The sequence below is a fragment of the Salvelinus namaycush genome, chromosome 9 (assembly GCF_016432855.1).
Source record: "Salvelinus namaycush isolate Seneca chromosome 9, SaNama_1.0, whole genome shotgun sequence".
NCBI lineage: Eukaryota > Metazoa > Chordata > Actinopteri > Salmoniformes > Salmonidae > Salvelinus > Salvelinus namaycush.
The window spans coordinates 19,608,560-19,629,188 of NC_052315.1; the positions used below are offsets into that span (position 1 = coordinate 19,608,560).

At 45.4% G+C, this 20,629-nt stretch overlaps 2 protein-coding genes across 4 annotated transcripts; both read left to right on the forward strand.

The window, feature by feature from the left end:
• The first annotated feature begins 120 nt into the window (after positions 1-120).
• Positions 121-10,947, forward strand: LOC120053800 (voltage-dependent calcium channel beta subunit-associated regulatory protein-like). Of its 3 annotated transcripts, none has more exons than XM_039001056.1 (6): positions 121-200; positions 1,104-1,333; positions 2,220-2,292; positions 4,038-4,186; positions 7,404-7,465; positions 9,592-10,947. In XM_039001056.1, the coding sequence occupies exons 3-6, from the start codon at positions 2,245-2,247 to the stop codon at positions 9,882-9,884; spliced, it is 552 nt and encodes a 183-aa protein (XP_038856984.1). In that variant the 5' UTR covers positions 121-200; positions 1,104-1,333; positions 2,220-2,244; the 3' UTR covers positions 9,885-10,947. The 3 variants fall into 3 exon arrangements, with proteins under 3 accessions (XP_038856984.1, XP_038856985.1, XP_038856986.1); XM_039001057.1 differs by having other exon boundaries at positions 135-200; positions 1,157-1,333; XM_039001058.1 differs by lacking the exons at positions 121-200; positions 1,104-1,333 and having other exon boundaries at positions 1,672-2,292.
• A 1,409-nt stretch (positions 10,948-12,356) lies between these two features.
• LOC120053184 (voltage-dependent calcium channel beta subunit-associated regulatory protein-like) lies at positions 12,357-18,449 on the forward strand. Its single transcript, XM_039000346.1, has 6 exons — positions 12,357-12,373; positions 12,830-13,001; positions 13,381-13,551; positions 14,363-14,597; positions 15,314-15,515; positions 16,584-18,449. Exons 1-6 carry the CDS (start codon positions 12,357-12,359, stop codon positions 18,100-18,102), a joined length of 2,316 nt encoding a protein of 771 aa, XP_038856274.1. The 3' UTR covers positions 18,103-18,449.
• Positions 18,450-20,629: the final 2,180 nt, after the last annotated feature.

Sequence of the window (20,629 nt, forward strand, 5' to 3'; positions counted from 1 at the left end):
TCTTCAGCGCACGCCTCCTCCAGCTCTTCAATCACTTACGTCACGTGGTGCGTCCCGGGTGGTGGGTGTGTCTTCAGCCATAGGGTTTCATTCATAAATAGTTTTTGCTTTTAAATCAGACTTTAAGTGTTCCGCGAAGGTTTTGGCGCTATTGGCTTCTGACTAAGTTCCCTCACATGGACCACCTCAATTTTAATTAGGTGAGTGGCATTTCTTTCTTTTTAATGCAAATTCACGTTTGTGATGGACATCAAACCTTAGCCTATCGGTTCCACAGTAAAATCAGGAGATTTTAGTATTCTATTTAATCGATTACTGTCGGCATGAAGATTTCAAAATCCATCCCACTGTTTTCATTGAATACCAGTTTAAATCGGTGATATTGCAGACAGTCCCTGTAGAAAGAATGGAAACAGCTGGCAGCGCAAGGGCCGTTTTTCAAAAATTATTTGACATAAATATAATCAAATATAGAATAGAATAGCCTGTAGATTATCAGGCACGCGCAGAGACGCGTTCTTGCTATAGGAATATACAGTCGATACGCTATTAGCGATCGCTATACTTTTCTGTTGATCAAATCCAATTCATCCCAACGTCATGGACTGTACAAAGGAAATATCAGAAAGAGACGATCAAATTCAGATGTTATGTGATCTTTATAACAACTAAGGCAAACAACATAAGGTAACATTTGGGATTCAAAGTATTTTGAAATGTCTATTGCGTAGCAGTTTATGAGGAATGCAGCAGAGATAGGGAGAGAAGAGAAGGCTGATATGAGATGTAAAAGACTAGCGGAGAATGATCAATAATCATTTTCAGTTTACTACCACCAAAGCAGTCAACTGAGCAGTCACACTGTAAATCATAGACATCATGGATGATTATGCATGTAACAGCATTCAGACAGGTGGTGAACTATAAATAATGAGTGACTTATTTGCATGCATGGTTTTACAGTAGGCTACATAACATATAGGCAAAATATAAACGCAACATGCAACAATTTCAACGATTTTACTGAGTTACAGTTCATGTAAGGAAATCCGTCAATTTAAATACATTCTTTAGGCCCTAATCTATGAATCACGACTGGGCAGAGGCACAGCCATGGGTGATTGCCTATGCCTTGTTGTTGTTGCTTCCTAAGCAGCTGAGCTTCTGGTCAGAGCCTAGGCAAGCCTATGCTGAGAGGACAAAACAGCCCTGAGGAGGCTGGCCAGCCAGGTGGGTGGGCAGAGGCAGGCTGAGAATGCAGCAAGGGAGCTGAGAAAGCACTGAGCAGGGAGATACCAACATCCAGAGCTGCTGCACACAGCCCTCCATCAGGGTAAGACACTCCGACAGGCAGCTCCAGCACATGTCAGGTGCGTGTGTGTGCGCGTGTGTGTGTGTGGTCAGAAGCAGTAATGGCTATGATCTGCTGTGTGTGAGGGAACGCATCAGGCCTCAGCTGTTGGACCACCACAGTTATCTCACAGTAATGTGATGGCACTGAGAGAGAGAGAGAGAGAGAGAGAGAGAGAGAGAGAGAGAGAGAGAGAGAGAGAGAGAGAGAGAGAGAGAGAGAGAGAGAGAGAGAGAGAGAGAGAGAGAGAGAGAGAGAGAGAGAGAGAGAGAGAGAGAGAGAGAGAGAGAGAGAGAGAGAGAGAGAGAGAGAGAGAGAGAGAGAGAGAGAGAGAGAGAGAGAGAGAGAGAGAGAGAGAGAGAGAGAGAGATTTACAGCATGGATGCTTGGCCGCCTGGCTAATGACTCTTTTACCATTCAGCAGGCACAAGCTAGTTTTGGTTCTGCTTTTTGCCACAATCTTTTATAGTCTCTCATGTCTGGAGATGTTGACATTTGTAGTCATTCATGTATGAACAAATATGTGAAGTTACAGTATATGTACATATATATTGGTATATGTTCTTTACTGTGTTTGTTCAGTTTAAAAGGCACTTTTCTAACAAGTTGATAAAGTTGGCCTATGACTGGCCTGTATTATTCTGTTTCGCTTTTCTCCATATTCATCAATTATTTTAAAGAGGAACAAGTATCTGCAGATATATTTACAGTAGATATCTGTGATATCAAACAAACATTTCTACCCAGCTGCCTGTGTTCTGACTGCATGTGTGTCAGTGAGGAGAGCAGAACCGGTGTCCAAATCTCTGTGGAGTGTTTTGTGGTGTGTTCCGGGAGCTTCCTAACTTCCTGTTGTCTGTTGTCTCAGGGGGACGCTCACGCTCGCCTGGACCATGAGCAATGAGTCTACCGTCTGGATCAACCTCACCGAGAACTCCACCGTAAGTCATTGCCAAGACCCCCTCCTCATCCTCCTTCCGTTGTGTGTGTTTGTGTGTGCGTGCTCTGCTAACTGCTCGAGCTGACTGTGTTCTCCTTCTATACAGCCTGACTGGCTAATAGAGAGAACATCCTGGTCTGTGCCTGAAATAATTGAATCCCTGATCTAATCTCGAGTTTAATTTCCCCTTTTAGAGAATTTACAATCTGACATCAGTGTCAGCGGTCATTAACGCTGGGGTAACATGCATATTGCTGAGTGTATGGTACAGTTGTTAACCTTGGTTACTATGTGTCTGTGGTATTAAACAGATGTACATGAGCAGCATACCACTGTATAACAGCTGTGTACTGCTGCTTCTCTTGAGCGGTTTGCATCTAACAATGCCATGGATCAAAGAAGCTGCAGAAATTCGTTTCTGATTGAACTAGCTAGTTTCCAAGCATTTGTTTTGATAGTAGGGCATCAACAGAGCAGATGCCAATGCTCAGCTATGTTGCCTTTTCAATTACCCACACACAGCACACACCCTAGAGCCAGAGTGACTTGTGGTGTTGGCAAGGTAAAATTTTACTATCTTGCCAGTGGAAAAGGCGTTCTGCCTTGGCTGATCCAAAAGCTTTTAGATAGACTACACATAATTCTATCGAGTCCAACCTCATTCAGAGTCTGACATTTTTGATAAAACCTAAACTGTGTCTTAGTCAGACAGCTAGACACCCTAAAATCTCCTCCCTTTTGTATTCAGTCAGTTCCAGCCCACCCCTCAGAGCATATTTTCCTGTCTTAGGTGCAGACAGGTTAATAGCACAGGCCCCAATGGATTAATACCTCTGTGGCGTTTATAGATTCATGGTTTACAAACCAGTGGGGGGTAAATCAATGGCTTTAAGCTGCATGCTGTAATTGGTAAGGTAATGCCTCTGCCCAGTGGGCTGTTTAGGGAGGCCTTTCTCGTAGCATTGTTTGTTTTTCACATCCGAACACTTCCTGACTGAGATGTGGCTTTTTTTGTGATGAGACTAACCATTCCTGGTCTTACGCAATAGGTAGAAGTATGTATGGAGTGTAATAATTGCTCTCTAACAAGATAAAGCAATTAAAAGAAAAACTGTTACAGAGGGAAGTGTAGAGAAGTGCAGTGTTGCTTTTTTTTTCTCCATTTAGCGCTCCTGCTGCCTTGTCTCACCTGAATAGCCTGCTCACAAAGGGACCAGGGGAACAGTTAGCCAAGAGGCCCTTCTACAAGTGGCTTCTCTCTGGGCTTTGATGTTCATGTGGGAAGATGCATGGCTCTGTGTTTTTGCTCTTCTCTTCCCTCCACACACACACAGTCTTAGTGACTCAGGTCTCCGCCCCGTCTCCCTCTCAGTAAACCCCCATACCGCTCAGGATCTTATAGCCGTGCACTTATCGTCTCAACCCCAGAACAATGAGCACACCTGTGCATACTCTCCCTCCGCCCACTCACCGCTAACCACAGTAGCATGACACACAGGCAGGGTATGATCTACCAAACCTCAATCTCAAACAATAGATTGAATAATATATGGAGATGAAAGGTAATTGTCTGAAGGGGGACATGTTTTAAAGTTCCAAGGGTTCTTTTCTTTTTATCCCTTGTTTAACCACCTTGATTAGTTCTATTATATTCCATTCTTCCATCAGTCCTTCACATCCCTACAGGTTTGTCTCTAGTCTCTACAGTTCCTGCTTTCCCTCATCCTCTCTCCCATGTTTTTCCAGGGGGTCCCATTTGAGCCTGGTAAACAACAGGGTGGTTATGTCCTACTGCTGGTGCTCCTGTCCATCTTCCTGGGGGGAACACTGGTCCTGCTGTCTGTCCTGCTGATCGTCTGCAGACGTTGCTGTGATGGAGACTGCCGCCATGCCAGGTCAGACCACTAGTCCAGTGGTTCCCAACCAGGTGTACTAGGACCCTGGGGGTACTTGGCCTATCCACACGGGGTACTTGAAAAGACTCATGAGACCATAGGCTTAGTGGTAAAATGCACATGAGAGGGTACTCCGGGCAGAGTAAAATTCCGTTGGTGGTACAGTAACCACGGCACTAGTATGCATGGTTTAGTGACTATGCATGTCTATGAGTGAGATGGAGACCATTCAAATCCTGTATGCACATGTGTGTCTATCCCTCTGACATAAAGAGTGCATGCAGAGATGTAACAATGCATGTTGTAAGTATGGTAAAAAAAAGACTGTACAGTGCATTCTGTTATTATTGAGTTCTATTGTCTGTCTACAGACCATTGTTGATCTAACATGGAAACATCATTATATTCATTTGTAAGTGATTTTTAATCGTCTTCATTTAGAAATAGCACCTTTTCTGTATATGTTATGTCTAAGAGATACAGACTTCTATTTGTATATGATATGTTTATTCCATTTCCATGCTCCTCTCTTTTCAGTACACAGCAGCAGAGTCAGGCAGTGGCAGGCTGCAGGCTGGCCGGGGTAGAGTAGTGCAGACTGGTACAAATGATGAGTGTAATGAGATTTCATAGCAGCCATCAACGCTGATTCATTTTGCGTCTCACACTGTCATAAGCTCTAGCTGCAGCGCACGCATGCACACACACACACACACACACACACACACACACACACACACACACACACACACACACACACACACACACACACACACACACACACACACACACACACATAGAGGAAATGAAAGCACAGAGCTGGGCAGCCAGAGAAATCCCTAAAGTCATTCTCACACAGATATTATGAACTGGGTGGTTTGAGCCCTGAATGCTGATTGTATATCAGACCGTAAACCACAGGTATGACAAAACATTTATTTGTACTACTCTAATTACGTTGGTAACCAGTTTATAATAGCAATAAGTCATCCGTGTTGCGTCGTACCTAAGAACAGCCCTTAGCCATAGTATATTGGCCATATACCACACCCTCTCGTGGCTTTTTACTGAAATATCAAATAAAATAAAATTTAATTTGTCACATACACATGGTTAGCAGATGTTAATACGAGTGTAGCGAAATGCTTGTGCTTCTAGTTCCGACCATGCAGTAATATGTAACAAGTAATCTAACCTAACAATTTCACAACAACTACCTTATACACACAAGTGTAAAGGAATGACAAAGAATATGGACATACAAATATATGAATGAGCGATGGCCGAACGGCACAGGCAAGATGCAGTAGATGGTATAGAGTACAGTATATACATATGAGATGAGTAATGCAGGGCATGTAAACATTATATAAGGTGGCATTGTTTAAAGTGGCTAGTGATACATTTATTACATACATTTTTTCATTATTAAAGTGGCTAGAGATGAGTCAGTATGTTGGCAGCAGCCACTCAATGTTAGTGATGGCTGTATTCTGTTCTTTGTATGTCATTTTAATATTTGAGAATTAACCAATGATATTAGGCCACTCTTGGCCATGATTACAGACACCTGTGTGTCTTTTGACACTATATAAACGAGTCAACCCGCAGTGTTTGTGATTATACCCTAAAGAAGACAGCTTGGTTGTCGAAACATTGGTAATTACATTTTTGCATCTGAGCTCCTAGAGTGTGCGGCTCTCCTTTATTTTCAAGTTTTCTACTCCGCTAGCCAGCACCTCGCCTTAATAGGTGTGCGTTTCTTTTTCTTCTAGAGTGATGGCTGTTTAACAGTCTGATGGCCTTGAGATAGAAGCTGTTTTTCAGTCTCTCGGTCCCCGCTTTGATGCACCTGTACTGACCTCGCCTTCTGGATGATAGCTGGGTGAACAGGCAGTGGCTCGGGTGGTTGTTGTCCTTGATGATCTTTTTGGCCTTCCTGTGACATCGGGTGCTGTATGTGTCCTGGAGGGCAGGTAGTTTGCCCCCGGTGATGCGTTGTGCAGACCTCACTACCCTCTGGAGAGCCTTGCGGTTGTGGGCGGAGCAGTTGCCGTACCAGGCGATGATACAGCCCGACAGGATGCTCTCGATTGTGCATCTGTAAAAGTTTGTGAGTGTTTTTGGTGACAAGCCGAATTTCTTCAGCCTCCTGAGGTTGAAGAGGCGTTGCTTTGTTTTGTTGACATTGAGTGTGAGGTTATTTTCCTCACACCACACTCTGAGGGCCCTCACCTCCTCCCTGTAGGCTGTCTCGTCGTTGTTGGTAATCAAGCCTACCACTGTAGTGTCGTCTGCAAACTTGATGATTGAGTTGGAGGCGTGCATGGCCACACAGTCATGGGTGAACAGGGAGTACAGGAGAGGGCTGAGAACGCACCCTTGAGGGGCCCCAGTGTTGAGGATCAGCGGGGTGGAGATGTTGTTACCTACCCTCACCACCTGGGGGCGGCCCGTCAGGAAGTCCAGGACCCAGTTGCACAGGGCGGGATCGAGACTCAGGGTCTCGAGCTTAATGACGAGTTTGGAGGGTACTATGGTGTTAAATGCTGAGCTGTAGTCGATGAACAGCATTCTAATATAGCATAAAGGAACCACAGACACTATGACAGAGAAGAGATCTCAGCTGTTCTCCTGCTCCAGAATAAGGCTGTGGTGGGAGTCAAAAACACAGTGCATCAGTGAATTTAGGGCAATTACAAATAATATAATAGGGAGAATTCCTCCCCTTAGAGAAGTTATTACGAAGAGAACTGCATATATTTCATTTGTATCATAGTAGGCATTAATAGAGATCTAATTTGTAATATTTATTAGAAGAAATAATACTCAGTATTAGTATTAGAAAGAAAACCCATAGTATAGAAGTAACATCCCATTCTCTACTGAAGAGGTCAAGAGGCCCATTTTCCCTGAAGGTTTCCATGTCACCTGACATGATTTACATGTGCATTGATTATGCTGCTACTAGTCAGATTGACCTTGCTGTTAGAGTATGTTTGTCCTCTATATGTGCTCCTGTCAGCCCTACAGTCTAGGGCTAAGCATATGGCTATATTTCAAATGACACCTTATTCTAGATGTAGGGCACAACTTTTGATGTGACTCTGGTCAGAAGTTGTGCACTACATACAGAATAGGGTGTGATTTGAGACGTAGCTATAGACTTCAGGGGTAAAGATGTCTGTGCATTGATCGGTGCTCCTCTGTGCTGCAGGGCCAGCGATGACCCTGAGAAAACCAACACCAGCTACATGGAGGAGTCTCAGCCAGTACATGGTAAATCAAAACCCCCTGTTTCTCATTTGTCAACGCTTGAAAAATAATGTATAGAAGCTGAACAAAACACTCTCGCTTCAATGCAAATGATTGATTTAAAGTCACAAATGTTTCGGCTTGCCTTCATCTGGGTTTCTTTGTCGTCTCCAGTAAACACCCATGGGCATTGGCCATATTGCCATGTACTGTACTAACCCAAGAACAAAAGGTTCTGTGAAAGTGAAGCCATGCTCCTCTGCTACAGTACACAGTCATGCCATGTACAGTGCATTCGGAAAGTATTCAGAGCTCTTGACTTTCTCCACATTTTGTTACGTTACAGCCTTATTCTAAAATTAATTCAAATGTTTTTCCCTCATCAATCTACACACAATAGCCCATAATGATAAAGAGAAAACAGTAAAAAAAAAAAAAAAAATCCCTTATTTACGTAAGTATTCAGACCCTTTGCTATGAGACTCGAAATTGAGCTCAGGTGCATCCTGTTTCCATTGATCATCCTTGAGATGTTTCCACAACTTGATTGGAGTCCACCTGTGGTATATTCAATTGATTGGACATGATTTGGAAAGGCACACACCTGTCTATATAAGGTCCCACATTTGACAGTGCATGTCAGAGAAAACCAAGCCATGAGGTCAAAGAAATTGTCTGTAGAGCGCCAAGACAGGATTGAGTCGAGGCACAGATCTGTGGAAGGGTCCCAAAACAATTCTGCATCATTGAAGGTCCCCAAGAACACAGTAGCCTCCATCATTGGATGAATTTTGGAACCACCAAGACTCCTCCTAGTGCTGGCCGCCCGGCCAAACTGAGTAATCGGGGAAGAAGGGCCTTGGTCAGAGAGGTGACCAAGAACCCGATGGTAACTCTGACAGAGCTCCAGAGTTCCTCTGTGGAGATGGGAGAACCTTCCAGAAGGACAACCATCTCTGCAGCATTCCACTAATCAAGCCTTTATGGTAGAGTGGCCAGAAGAAATCCACTCCTCTGGAAAAGGCACATGACAGGCCGCTTGGAGTTTGCCAAAAGGCACGTAAAAGACTCTCAGACCATGAGAAAAAAGATTCTCTGGTCTGATGAAACCAAGCTTGAACTCTTTGGCCTGAATGCCAAGCGTCACGTCTGGAGGAAACCTGGCACCATCCCTACGGTGAAGCATGGTGGCGGCGGCATCATGCTGTGGGGATGTTTCAGCGGCAGGGACTGGGAACGGAACAAAGTACAGAGATCCTTGATGAAAACCTTCTACAGAGCGCTCAGGACCTCAGACAGAGGCAAAGGTTCACCTTCCAACAGGACAATGACCCTAAGCACACAACCAAGACAATGCAGAAGTGACTTTGGGACAAGTCTCTGAATGTCCTTGAGTGGCCCAGCCAGAGCCCGGACTTGAACCCAATCGAACATCTCTGGAGAGACCTGAAAATAGCCTTGCAGTGATGCTCCCCATCCAACCTGACAGAGCTTGAGAGGATCTGCAGAAAATAATGGGAGAAACTGCCCAAATACAGGTATGCCAAGTTTGTAGCGTCATACCCAAGAAGACTTGAGGCTGTAATCGCTGCCAAAGGTGCTTCAACATAGAACTGAGTAAAGGGTCTGAATACTTATGTAAATGTGATATTTCAGTTTTTTTATTTTTTGGTTTCATTTGCACAAAAAAATAAATAAACTGTTTTTGCTTTCTCATTATGAGATATTGTGTGTAGATTGATGATGAGAAAAAAACAATTTAATCGATTTTAGAATAAGGCTGTAACGTAACAATGTGGAAAAAGTCAAGGGGTCTGAATACTTTCCGAATGCACTGTATATACAGACATTTCAATGTGGTTTATCTGAGGATCTCAGCTCTCTCCTGGGAATGATAATTCGGGAGTACATTTACATTCATTAAGCGAGACAAAGTAATTACAGGCAAGGGACATTTAGTACACAATATCAGATCTGCTTTGTCCTGAATATATTAGAACAAACAAAGTTCTATTTTGAAAAGTGCATGTCATACATATATACATGCACACACTTAGCATGGTGCTTGCCTGGATTGTAGGTTAGATTCTTCCTGGGACAAACCTTCCGCCAGGCCCTGACCTCCCTCCCTCCCTCTCCCACCCCCCCAGGACAGATCACCATCCGTGTAGACGAGTCAGACTGCCTATCGGCCGCCAGCTCCCACGTTGACATGGAGACAGAGCGCTTCCTGTCCACAGGCACCCAGGGTGGCCGCCGCGTCTCTTTCAATGAGGTGGCACTCTTCGACCACGGCAAGAAGGCCCAGGAGAAAGGCCGTAGGTCAGGCAGATTCCTCCGCCAGACACCCACTCACTCCCCCGCAGTAGACTTCTCTGAATACGCTCATATTCTACAATATAATACAACGACGGCCTTAGCAACAAGCTGTTTGTGTGTTTAAAACCTGTGAAAAGATTGGCTCTTACTTTGTTACATTAGAAGACATTATGGAGACACTTTGTAAGAGCCATCTGTGTAATACATTATAAAGGCTGTTGGAAGAGCTGTTATGATGCTTTATTATAGGGTAATAATAGGGACTGATGCTCTGAAGATGCATCATACACACATTATTCATAGAAAGGATTTCCAAAATGCAGACATACTCGCATAACATAATTGTGCAGTGTAGCCTACTTTCATAATGTATTATGTATGGTATGGTAACAAAGCTCTGTATGATCCAATGACTGAATATATGAATGGACAAAGCCATCGATCACATGACACCATTCATTCCTATGTGAAGCCTCAATAGTGCATTGAAACCAAATGTCGGTTATGATGGCTTCTCAGGGAGACATGAAATCAGAGAGGAAGAGGTGAAGCGAGAGGTTTTACTCAGCCCAAAATCTGTCCATGAAAATAAGCCCACGAAGTTTGGATTTTTTTTATGGAGGTCAATAAGTGAGTGTCGAATTTGGTCAACAAAAAATGTAATTGCTAATTTGCTACGTGAGGCTTGTAGAAGTTTCGGAATAGTTAGGTTGTCAAGAATGCAACTTTGAAAAAAAACTACTTTTAATATTGGAGTTGTGCCTGTAGCATGGACATTGCCATTGAGGGCTTCCACCATTTTAAAGTAGGCAACTGCGTGGGGATTCCTATGACTTGGGAGCAATCAGCCAATGAAAAATAAGAAGGCCTAAATGGCACTGTCACAGATGCTATAATGGTACAGTTACAAAGATGACTCCGATATCTATCTCTATGGCCTGCTGTTCATACGCATATCTACCCTCTCATTGGTTAGAATGGTCCCACCTGATCTTGCCTACTCCTGCTTGCCTTCCATCTTTGAGGACATGTATTTCCATTCTTAGAGCGGTCACTTGACTATCTTGTCAATATAATAGACAATCTTTGATACCGTGCAGTTTTAGCTACACCAGGAAGTGATGTTGCAGGCTAGCACAGTGCTACCCCCTTTAATGAGTAAATCAAGTTGAAGGGCGACCGGAGTACTACAGGCTGCCATTAGCAAATAAATTATCCTTATTACTTCTTCTTTGTGCGATTTTTAATTAATTGGTTTAAGGACATACACTACATGACCAGAAGTATGTGGACACCTGCTCGTCAAACATCTCATTCCACAATTATGGGCATTAATATGGAGTTGGTCCCCCCTTTGCCTCCACTCTTCTGGGAAGGCTTTCCACTAAATGTCGGAACATTGCTGCGCGGACTTGCTTCCAGTCAGCCACGAGCATTAGTGAGGTCGGGCTCTGATGTTGGGCAATTAAGCCTGGCTCGCAGTCGGTGTTCCAATTCATCCCAAAGGTGTTCGATGGAGTTGAGGTCAGGGCTCTGTGCAGGCCAGTCAAATTCTTCAACACCGATCTCAACAAACCATTTTTTTAATGGATCTCGCTTTCTGCACAGGGGGCATAGTCATGCTTAAACTGGAAAGGGCCTCCCTCAAACTGTTGCGACAAAGTTGGAAGCACAGAATTGTCTAGAATGTCATTGTATGCTGTAGCGTTAAGATTTGTCTTCACTGGAACTAAGCGGCCTAGCCCGAACCATGAAAAACATTCCCAGACCATTATTCCTCCTCCACCAAATTTTACAGTTGGCACTATGCATTCGGGCAGGTAGCGTTCTCCTGGCATCCGCCAAACTCGGATTTGTCCATCGGACTGCCAGATGGTGAAGTGTGATTCATCACTCCAGTGAACGTGTTTCCACTGCTCCAGAGTCCAATGACGGCAAGCTTTTCACCACTCCAACCGACGCTTGGCATTGTGCATGGTGATCTTAGGCTTGTGTGCGGCTGCTCGGCCATGGAAACCCATTTCACGGAGCTTGCAATGAACAGTTCTTGTGCTGACGTTGCTTCCAGAGACAGTTTCAGAGACAGTCCTGCAACCGAGGACAGACGATTTTTACGCACTCGGCTGTCCCATTCTGTGAGCTTGTGTGGCCTACCACTTTGCGTCTGAGCCGTTGTTGCTCCTAGATGTTTCCACTTCACAATAACAGCACTTACAGTTGACCGGGGTAGCTCTAGCAGGGCAGAAATTTTAGGAACTGACTTGTTGGAAAGGTGACATCCTATGACGGTGATATGTTGAAAGTCACTGAGCTCTTCAGTAAGGCCATTCTACTGCAAATGTTTGTCTATGGAGATTGCATGGCTGTGTGCTCGATTTTATACACCTGTCAGCAACGGGTGTGGCTGAAATAGCCAAGTCCACTTATTTGAACGGGTGTCCACATACTTGTGTGTATGTAGTTTATATCTGTTTTTTTAGAAGCAATTATTGGTACCATGATTGTCTTTGATTTTTATTTTATTTACACAAACTTTGACCGTGAAGATTACCATTTTTCCATTCACTATAATGGGGGATCCTGTTTTCTGCTAACCATGCTTGCGGTACTGAGGTACTGAGGTCGGCCTTGAACTTCCGTGGCTTCATTGAGAGGAGGCGGTCCTTCTCCACTCATGCGCTGTCTCTCTCCCTCTCTCTAACTCTTTCTCTCTCTCTCTCTCTCTCTCTCTCTCTCTCTGACTGTCTTAATTCTTTGCTTGAGCCCCACCTCAGTCTGATATGCAAATGAGGTTGAGACAAACTCTGTAGGGCAAAATACACAATACAGCTGAGCCTTGAGTTTGAAGTGAGAATTCCTCAGTGTGTTCCTGCCCAGTACTGAAATGAAACAATTGATGATTAGTGAAATCAGGTGTAGTGATAGTTGAGAAGAAAAGCCTTCACTCCCTGCAGGTCCCAGGGAGTAGGATAGAATAACATTCCTTGAAAGTGACAGCAGCACTTCTATTGTGTCAGCCTCCAACTCTCTGAACTGTTTGTCATGTTTTTCAACCCCTTTCCACCTCAGGTTTACGTTGACTGAGGGTGACTTCCACCACCTGAAGAATGCGCGGCTCACACACCTCCACATCCCGCCGCTGGCCCTCAAGATCGTCACCATCCACGAGTGTGAGTCATCCGAGAACAGCATCGCCATGACGACCCGCCCCGCCGCCAAGTCCAGCCTCTCCATCTTCCAGGTGACAGCCGGTCTACTGTGCTGCTATTAGCAGTGATACATCATTAGTCATGACTGGGCCCATTAGGCCATCCATCAATGTGGGGCCCACAACATGTATCAAGCCTATCAAATGCAGCCTATGGATAATTCTGCTTCCTCATTCCAATGGGCCATATACATTGATTTTGCAATTGTCTGAGGTTTCTCAGTCATTTTGCGATGGACTTGCTTGAACTTGATTTGTCACTAGCTAGTAGGCTAACGACCTCTCCCAGTCCCGATGTAGAATTCAGTCTGTGTATTTGTATCCTCCTGGCTGTGCCTTGATGGTGTGTATTCTGTGTATGTGCATGTGTTTGCGCATATGTTTGCGTTTGTGTGTGTGTGTGTGTGTGTAGCCGGCTTTGTGTGCCCGACGGCCATTGTGTCCCCTGCCCCAGACAGCATTGACCAGTCTGAGTGTCAGCCCCAGCTCAGCCCTCCCTGGGGACACCCTTAACTCGGTGGTGGACACCAGCTTCAGTGAGAGTCCCCTGGCACCGGGTCCCAAGGAGCCCAGCAGCAGCAGCGTGAGTCACTTACCCCTATCTGTCAATCAACCCAACAATCAACCAATTACATTTTATATTATGTGCAATATTGAACACTACGTTAAGGGACTCGGTTAATCATTCATCATCACATACAAAGTGTCTACCTACATATGACAGGGCTGAATGACAGCGTTGTTGGGTTGAATCTAAACCTTTATGTTTTAATTAACATTTTACTATGGAATACAATTAGCCACTAATCATGTGTATGATGGGTCTGAATAGAGAATATAATTTTTATTTTATTAATTTCTTGGATCAGCTTTGAAATGTGCATATAGAATTAGAGTTAGATAATTTAAATAGAGAATTGACATGATTGCAAATATACAAATTTGTTGCACACACACAGTAGCACACACTAAGCTTGAGTGAACATTGAAGCCAAGAGGTTATTATGAAGCCTCTGATGTGTGAGAGGAGAAGTAAGGAGTGTGCATCCACAGTGTCCCTAGTCTCTCTGTCTTAATGACAACAGTGGTGGAGGATGATGGATAAATAAGGGAGAGCCTCTGGAACAGCCTTGTCAGGGGAGATTACAGACACTGCTGCTCCCCACATTTGCTCATCGCTCCTGGCTGCTCACCGTGGTAAAATAGGAGAAAGTTAACAGTTGCATGGAAAATTGTATAATTTCTGTTTTTCTTAACCTTGGGAGGAAGGAGAGAGATTAAAATCACATATTTATATCAACTTCCATTTGTCCTTAGAGTATCTGTCATATTTTATTGTTGTCCACACAATATGGACAACTCCCTTTTATATCCCCTCCCTCTCTCTCCCCCAGATTGAGGTGATGGTGTCTGGCTCCAGGAATGGGGGAAGTCCGTCTTTGAGTGAAGGGGCGTCGGTGACGTCTGTGACAGGTGCATCTCCTGGCGCAGGGGTGGGGCAGGGGCCGGTGCTGCAGTTCTTCACCAAGCTGAGGCGCCATGCCAGCCTGGAGGGAGCCAGCCCATACTTCAAGATCAAGAAGTGGAAACTAGACAGCAGCCAGCGGGCCTCCAGTCTGGACACCAGAGGTACAGGACACTTGGCTTTTAATATATATTATTATGTTATGATGATATGCTTATGTACAGATTGATGGAGCATCAGCTTGGATTTACATGATCGTTTGTTTTTTGGATTTAGTGTACAAATTCTATTTCTATCTGGGCCTGGTTTAACAAAAGCATCTTAAGGCTTAGTTCATCATTAGAACCACAATGAACTTAGCCTTAAGATGCTTTTGGGAAACCGGCTCCTGTTCCCTTGTGGAAAAAGACAATGCCTCTTAAGAATGAGGTCCCACTTTAAGAGGCTTCACCGGACTGGCAAGGTGCATAGTGCACAATAACACACAAACATGTACACAGGGCTCTCACACTGTGCTCACACTCTAACAGATGGCTTTATGACGTAGGGCTCTTCTCTTCCAAGGCATTGTGAGTCTAACTGAAGCCTCCCCACAGATCCCCTCATACACAAACACACATACCACTCCCTTTCCCGCTTCCCCTATACTCAGGGAACAACAGAGCACACAGGACTAACACCCCCAAAATATCTCAAAGCCTGCTGGGATTTCTTCATAACATCATTGTGACACATATGTCACCTCCAGATCAATTTTGATGCTGTCTTCAGATATGCTGAACATTCACTATGGTGAATGTTTGTGCCAACGTCCTTTTCCATCCCATGTCCCTCTGTACCCTCGGACTAATGTCTAAGGTCCTCTGTCTCTGTGTGTCAGGGTCCCCTAAGAGGAGGCAGTTCCAGCGGCAGCGCGCTGCCAGCGAGAGCATGGACCAGGAGGATAGCGACGCCCACCACATTGACCTCATCCAGTACATTGCCAGCACCCAGGACGCCACCTATCACCCCTGCCGCCCCTCCGCCTCGGCCTGCCTCCTGCCCCACTCCTCCCCCTCCACGCCACCACCCTCCCTCGGCAGGTATCTTTAATTCCCTCGCCATCCTTCCACCCCACTGCTTTGCTTCCGTCATCACTACGGTAGATAGTGCCTCTCTCCTTAACGGAAGAATTAGTCACAGTTGCCTTTAGACACTGATAGAAGGTCAGTTTTGCATATTTTTTTCCTGTTAAGGTCAGGATTTGGGGAGAGTAAGCTGATCCTAGATCTGTGCCTACCGGCAACTTTTACCCACAGCTAGCCCATTCCATCGCTGACGCAGAGTGATGTCATGGACAGGAATAGTTGTCAGGGTCAATGACTCCGTTTCAACTCATAAAAGACACACCCTCGTCCGCTTACCCTCGCTTATGCCCTTGGGGGAATCCCTGCGGCCATATTTGTCGTCGGTCCAACTGATTAGCCAAGCAAGGGAAGTTTGCAACGTAAGCCCCTCAGCCCTCGTTTTTAATGGAGTTTGCGAATGTACAATTATGTTCACTTTGGGGCCTGAAATGCCTCATAATTCAATTTGCGATGATTGTACATCTTCTAAGAAAAGTCAGTCAAAACTTAAAACCTCAACGTCAATATGGAGTCAACATACAAGTGTAGGTAAAAACAAATGTAAATAAGTTAAATTGTGTTACTAATGCACATGACGACACAAGCACGTCTCGTAAAAGTAATTATGTTTTTGTTTGGTTAGCTTTCGGAAATTGTACAAATAAAACATTTTCCTCCTAAATAACCGTGACCAGTAAGATCATAATGTAGGGAAATTCAACACATTTGCAAAGCACATGACATTGGTGCATTGCAATTCAGTGGTTCGTGGAAAACATGCTAATACCATTGCAAGTCATGGTGACCACTTGTAATCACAGCGGCTGCAAACATCAGACATCAGATGTGTGTATGGGCATCATGAGAGTGCTCTGTGACTGACTCTTGTACTGTGTGTGTGTGTGTCTGTGTGTGTGTGTGTGTGTGTGTGTGTGTGTGTGTGTGTGTGTGTGTGTGTGTGTGTGTGTGTGTGTGTGTGTGTGTGTGTGTGTGTGTGTGCGTGCGTGCGTGCGCCTGTCTTCGTACTTGTGTGTGTCACCACAGGTTAGAGGTGGAGGTGGTGGTGGAACCCAGCTGCAGCAGGGGCCAGAGGCTGGAGGTGATCGGCTTGTCCCCGGAGCCCCAGGATGAGGCAGCGAACCTGGGGGACTTTAGACAGGAAAGCTCGGCATCAGACCACCAGGCCCTGTACAGAGACATCTGGACGCTCCGGGCCTCCCTGGAGCAGTACGGCTCCTCAGACCAGATCAACAACAACGACAGGGACTCTGTCCGCAGCGATGCTGACAGTGTCTGCTCTCTGAGGGGGCAGACCAAGAGGGGGGGGCTGCCCAGTTACCTCTCCCAGGACATCGGGGATGGGCCCGAGGGGGATGTGGAGCTGCCCATGGATGAAGGGATGGGAGAGAAGGAGAAAGGGAGGAAGCAGGACAGTGTGGAGTCAGAGAGGGGCAGTGACGGGGAGTCAGGGAACCGTAAGTTAATGCAGATGGACAGTGGCTATACGTCTATAGAGGCTCCATCACGGGCGCCAGAGGAGCTGAGACTGTTTGGCAGTAGTGGCAGCAGTGGCAATATAGACAGGTCGGCCCTGGAGAAGAGACACTACTTCACCAGTGCAGGGCGCACTGGCACGGTGGTCGAGAGCTTCGAAGCCCGCATCTTCGAGGAAGAGCCAGACGAGGAGACGCCGACAGGTGCAATGGGCGGCATGACCATAGAAACGGCGAGGTCTCCCCTGGGCTGGTCTCCGTACGGTCAGATGTTCACCCCGCGAGAGGCGCAGCCGCAGCCGCACCCCCACCCTCCCTTATCAATTCACCACCGTGACTACAGCATCGACGAGAAGACGGACGCGCTCTTCCATGAGTTCCTCCGCCACGACCCCCAGTTTGACCAGCAGGAGACGCCGAAGAAACATCGCTCACGCATCCACCTCCGCAAGCAGTGGCAGCGCCACAAGCAGTACAGTGACCCAGGCGTTCGCTACCAGTACCACTCCTTTGAGAGGCAGCGGAACCCCCTCCGACGAGGCGATAGCGTCAACTACCCGCTGGATACAGGCTACCACAGCACGCTTCCACGCATCATCAGTGCGCCTGACGAGGAGGCCAGCGAGGGGACCCCCAGCACCCCCCAGACGCCCAAGGCTGAGGCGGTGGTGGCGGGAGGGGCAGAAGGTGCCGAGGTGGAGGAAGGAGACAGGAGAGAGAGTCCCAGCAGTAGCTGTGGCAGTAGCACCGTGACCATCACAGACGACAAAGGGATGGCGTCCTGTTCCCCTCCCCCTCCCCCTGTCCCGGAGAGAGAGGGTCTGCTATGGGAGCAGTCCGAGGAGGACACTAGGCAGGCAGAACACCCCACTGAGCCACCTGACGAGCCCCCCCAGCCCCCTGACAAGGGCTACGGCCCACAGACCATCACAGCCGAGCTGACGGACAAGCTGAGCGCCACCCTGGACGAGCGGCTGTACACGGGCCTGCGACGAACAAAGGACCCGGCGGCGGTGACTGAGTGTGTGGTGACAGTCACTCACGCCTCCCCCGACCACAGCCCAGTGTAGCATGTCTCCAGTCCTCCTCCACTCCTCCCTGATCTTTGTGTTTGATTTGATTTCAGTCTGCGCCAGGTAACTGCGATGTCTCTGTATCTGCGATGTCTCTGTATCTGTCTGAATTAGCATGTTCCAGACCCGTAACATGAAAACAGGCTACACTATACAGTATCATGTAGGCTAGCTGAAGAATCCACCCCTAGATAGTGTCTACAGTACCGTGGTGTCTCTGACTGCTATGATTCCTTTCTCCTCTGAGAGAAGTGACGATGTTAAAGGGAAACGCCACTCAAACTATCTTTTGGTATTTTTTTTCATTAGTCCACTGTTTATACTGTACCAAAATGTTTTGCATGTCAGTAGTCAGGATTCCAAGATATTGGACTTTCAAGAAGCAGTGTCACCGGCCACATCATCATGATGACGCTTTGCTTCTTGAAAGGCCAATAACATTTTGGGACTGTATCAACAGCCGATTAATGAAAAAAAAGTAGAATAATTATGGATTTTTTGGGGGCTGGATTTTCCCTTTAAGAGCCAGTATGCCCTCTGCACTAGTCTATCCACTGTGAAACCAGGTGCTATTAAACATCTAAAGATCTGGATACAAAGTTTACCTGGGCCCTATAGGCCAGTCCTGGCTGAATATCAAAATAGGTTTATCTACGTTTACATTACTTTTTCATCACTTCATTTGTTACATATGGCTCTGGATATCTGTTGTCTTTGGCCATTGACATATATCATATTCTTTCCATGTGGCATTTTGACTCTTATCATAATTGTTTCACAAATGATTAGGTATCCCTGATATTTTTTTGAAGACAAATTTCACATTGTCCACATGTTTCTCGGGACATATGAATATAGTAATCTACTACTTCAGTACCGTATTGGTCATTAATTGAAGCAATTCCGTAAATTGTAATGTATGATTGAATGTTTTCGGACAGATTTCTGTTGAATCTTTATGTAATTGAATCAGAATCTATGGTACTAGGAACAGAAAACAGTCAACCATGAATTTGATGGAGAAGATGAATTGTTTCTCATACGCTATCATTAAATGGATATGACGCGGGCCGAGGCTCTCCTAATTTGGACACTGACTATATTACAGCATTTATATAATTACAGCCTCATCATATCCACTCTGGATCAGAGCATTATCCTTCATCAAATGTCCTTGTTGCTGAATGTCTGGACTCATGTTTCTATTCAAAGATGTTCTTAAAGGGGAAAACTGCTTTCCAGAAAAGTTATGGTTGTTAGGACATGTTGTTCAATGCCATTGTATTTATTGTTGACAGATTTGATTTAAATGTGTCTATCCTCGTTTTATATTTCCTCTGCTTGTGACAATAAGTGGCTTACAGGAGGCCAGGGTGAGAGTTAAATTCCAGGTTTTTGCCTAATTTCTGTGCCAGAAAAACCTTGTCTGCAAATAGAGGGATCGCAATAGTGTTACTGACAACTCTGTTAGGAGCACATATCAAAGGCAGGCTCCCTTGGCCTCCCCCAACAGTGTTGGTTAGTGCAGGTCTATAGCTGTAATAGTTTAAATTAAGGCTTTGAATGGGGCCAATGTTGCTCTCGCAGTCATTTGCGTTCATTGAATTTCTTCATGCTTTCTCGTGCATGGGTTCACTGAACAGGCTTTTTTTGTTTGCTTATATTCTTTTTTCCCCCTCCTTCTCCTGTGAAAGTAGACAACGCAGCAGCGATCCCCCTGGGCTATAAGGATTGCACTTCCAAACCAGAACAAATTCCACATTTTCTCCTCTGACTTCCTCTGTGTAGACTTTGCCACCCAATGCTGCCATTCAAGTATAACTGCATTATCAGATTATGTTTTATGGGCCAAAAGAAGGCAAGGAATGGCATGTCCATTCCAGAAGTACCTTGGAAACTATTTTGCACTTAGCTGTGTAATGGCTGGGAGTGTGCTGCTTCTCCCACATGCCACAGTCAGCAGCAGCAGCTCCGGCTTCCAGCTGTCTTACCCAAACTGTAAAAAAATCCTGTTGTTTTTACGGTAACTTACTGGCAGCCACTTACCTGTAAGTTACTGTAATCAAAGGTAGGGTATGTTACCGTAAATTCAAAAGAAACTTTGGTTTAACAGTACATTACTGTAAACTTTATCCCCAGTTTCCTCAGAAGCTAGTTATTGCTTTACGTTCAGAGGAAAGTGCTGCAGGAAAAGGTGCTGAATATGAATCAAAAAAACGAAGGGGAGTCCCTCTCCGTTAGTAGTAGTCCTCTCTGCTTGGTCTCTGGCTGAGGGTGTAACACAATTAAGATTAAGATCACTTTATTGGTCACAAGGTCCAACCAAAATTAGACTTCTGCTTTAACCCAACCACTCCGAAAGACACGCATAAAGATAACTGCCAAAATGATGGATTCAATGTATATTGAAAGCAGGTGCTTCCACACAGGTGTGGTATCTGAGTTAAACGATTAAAATCCAAGCATGCTTGGGTCATTTATCTGACTTGCCTAGTTAAATAAAGGTTAAATAACAATTTAAAAT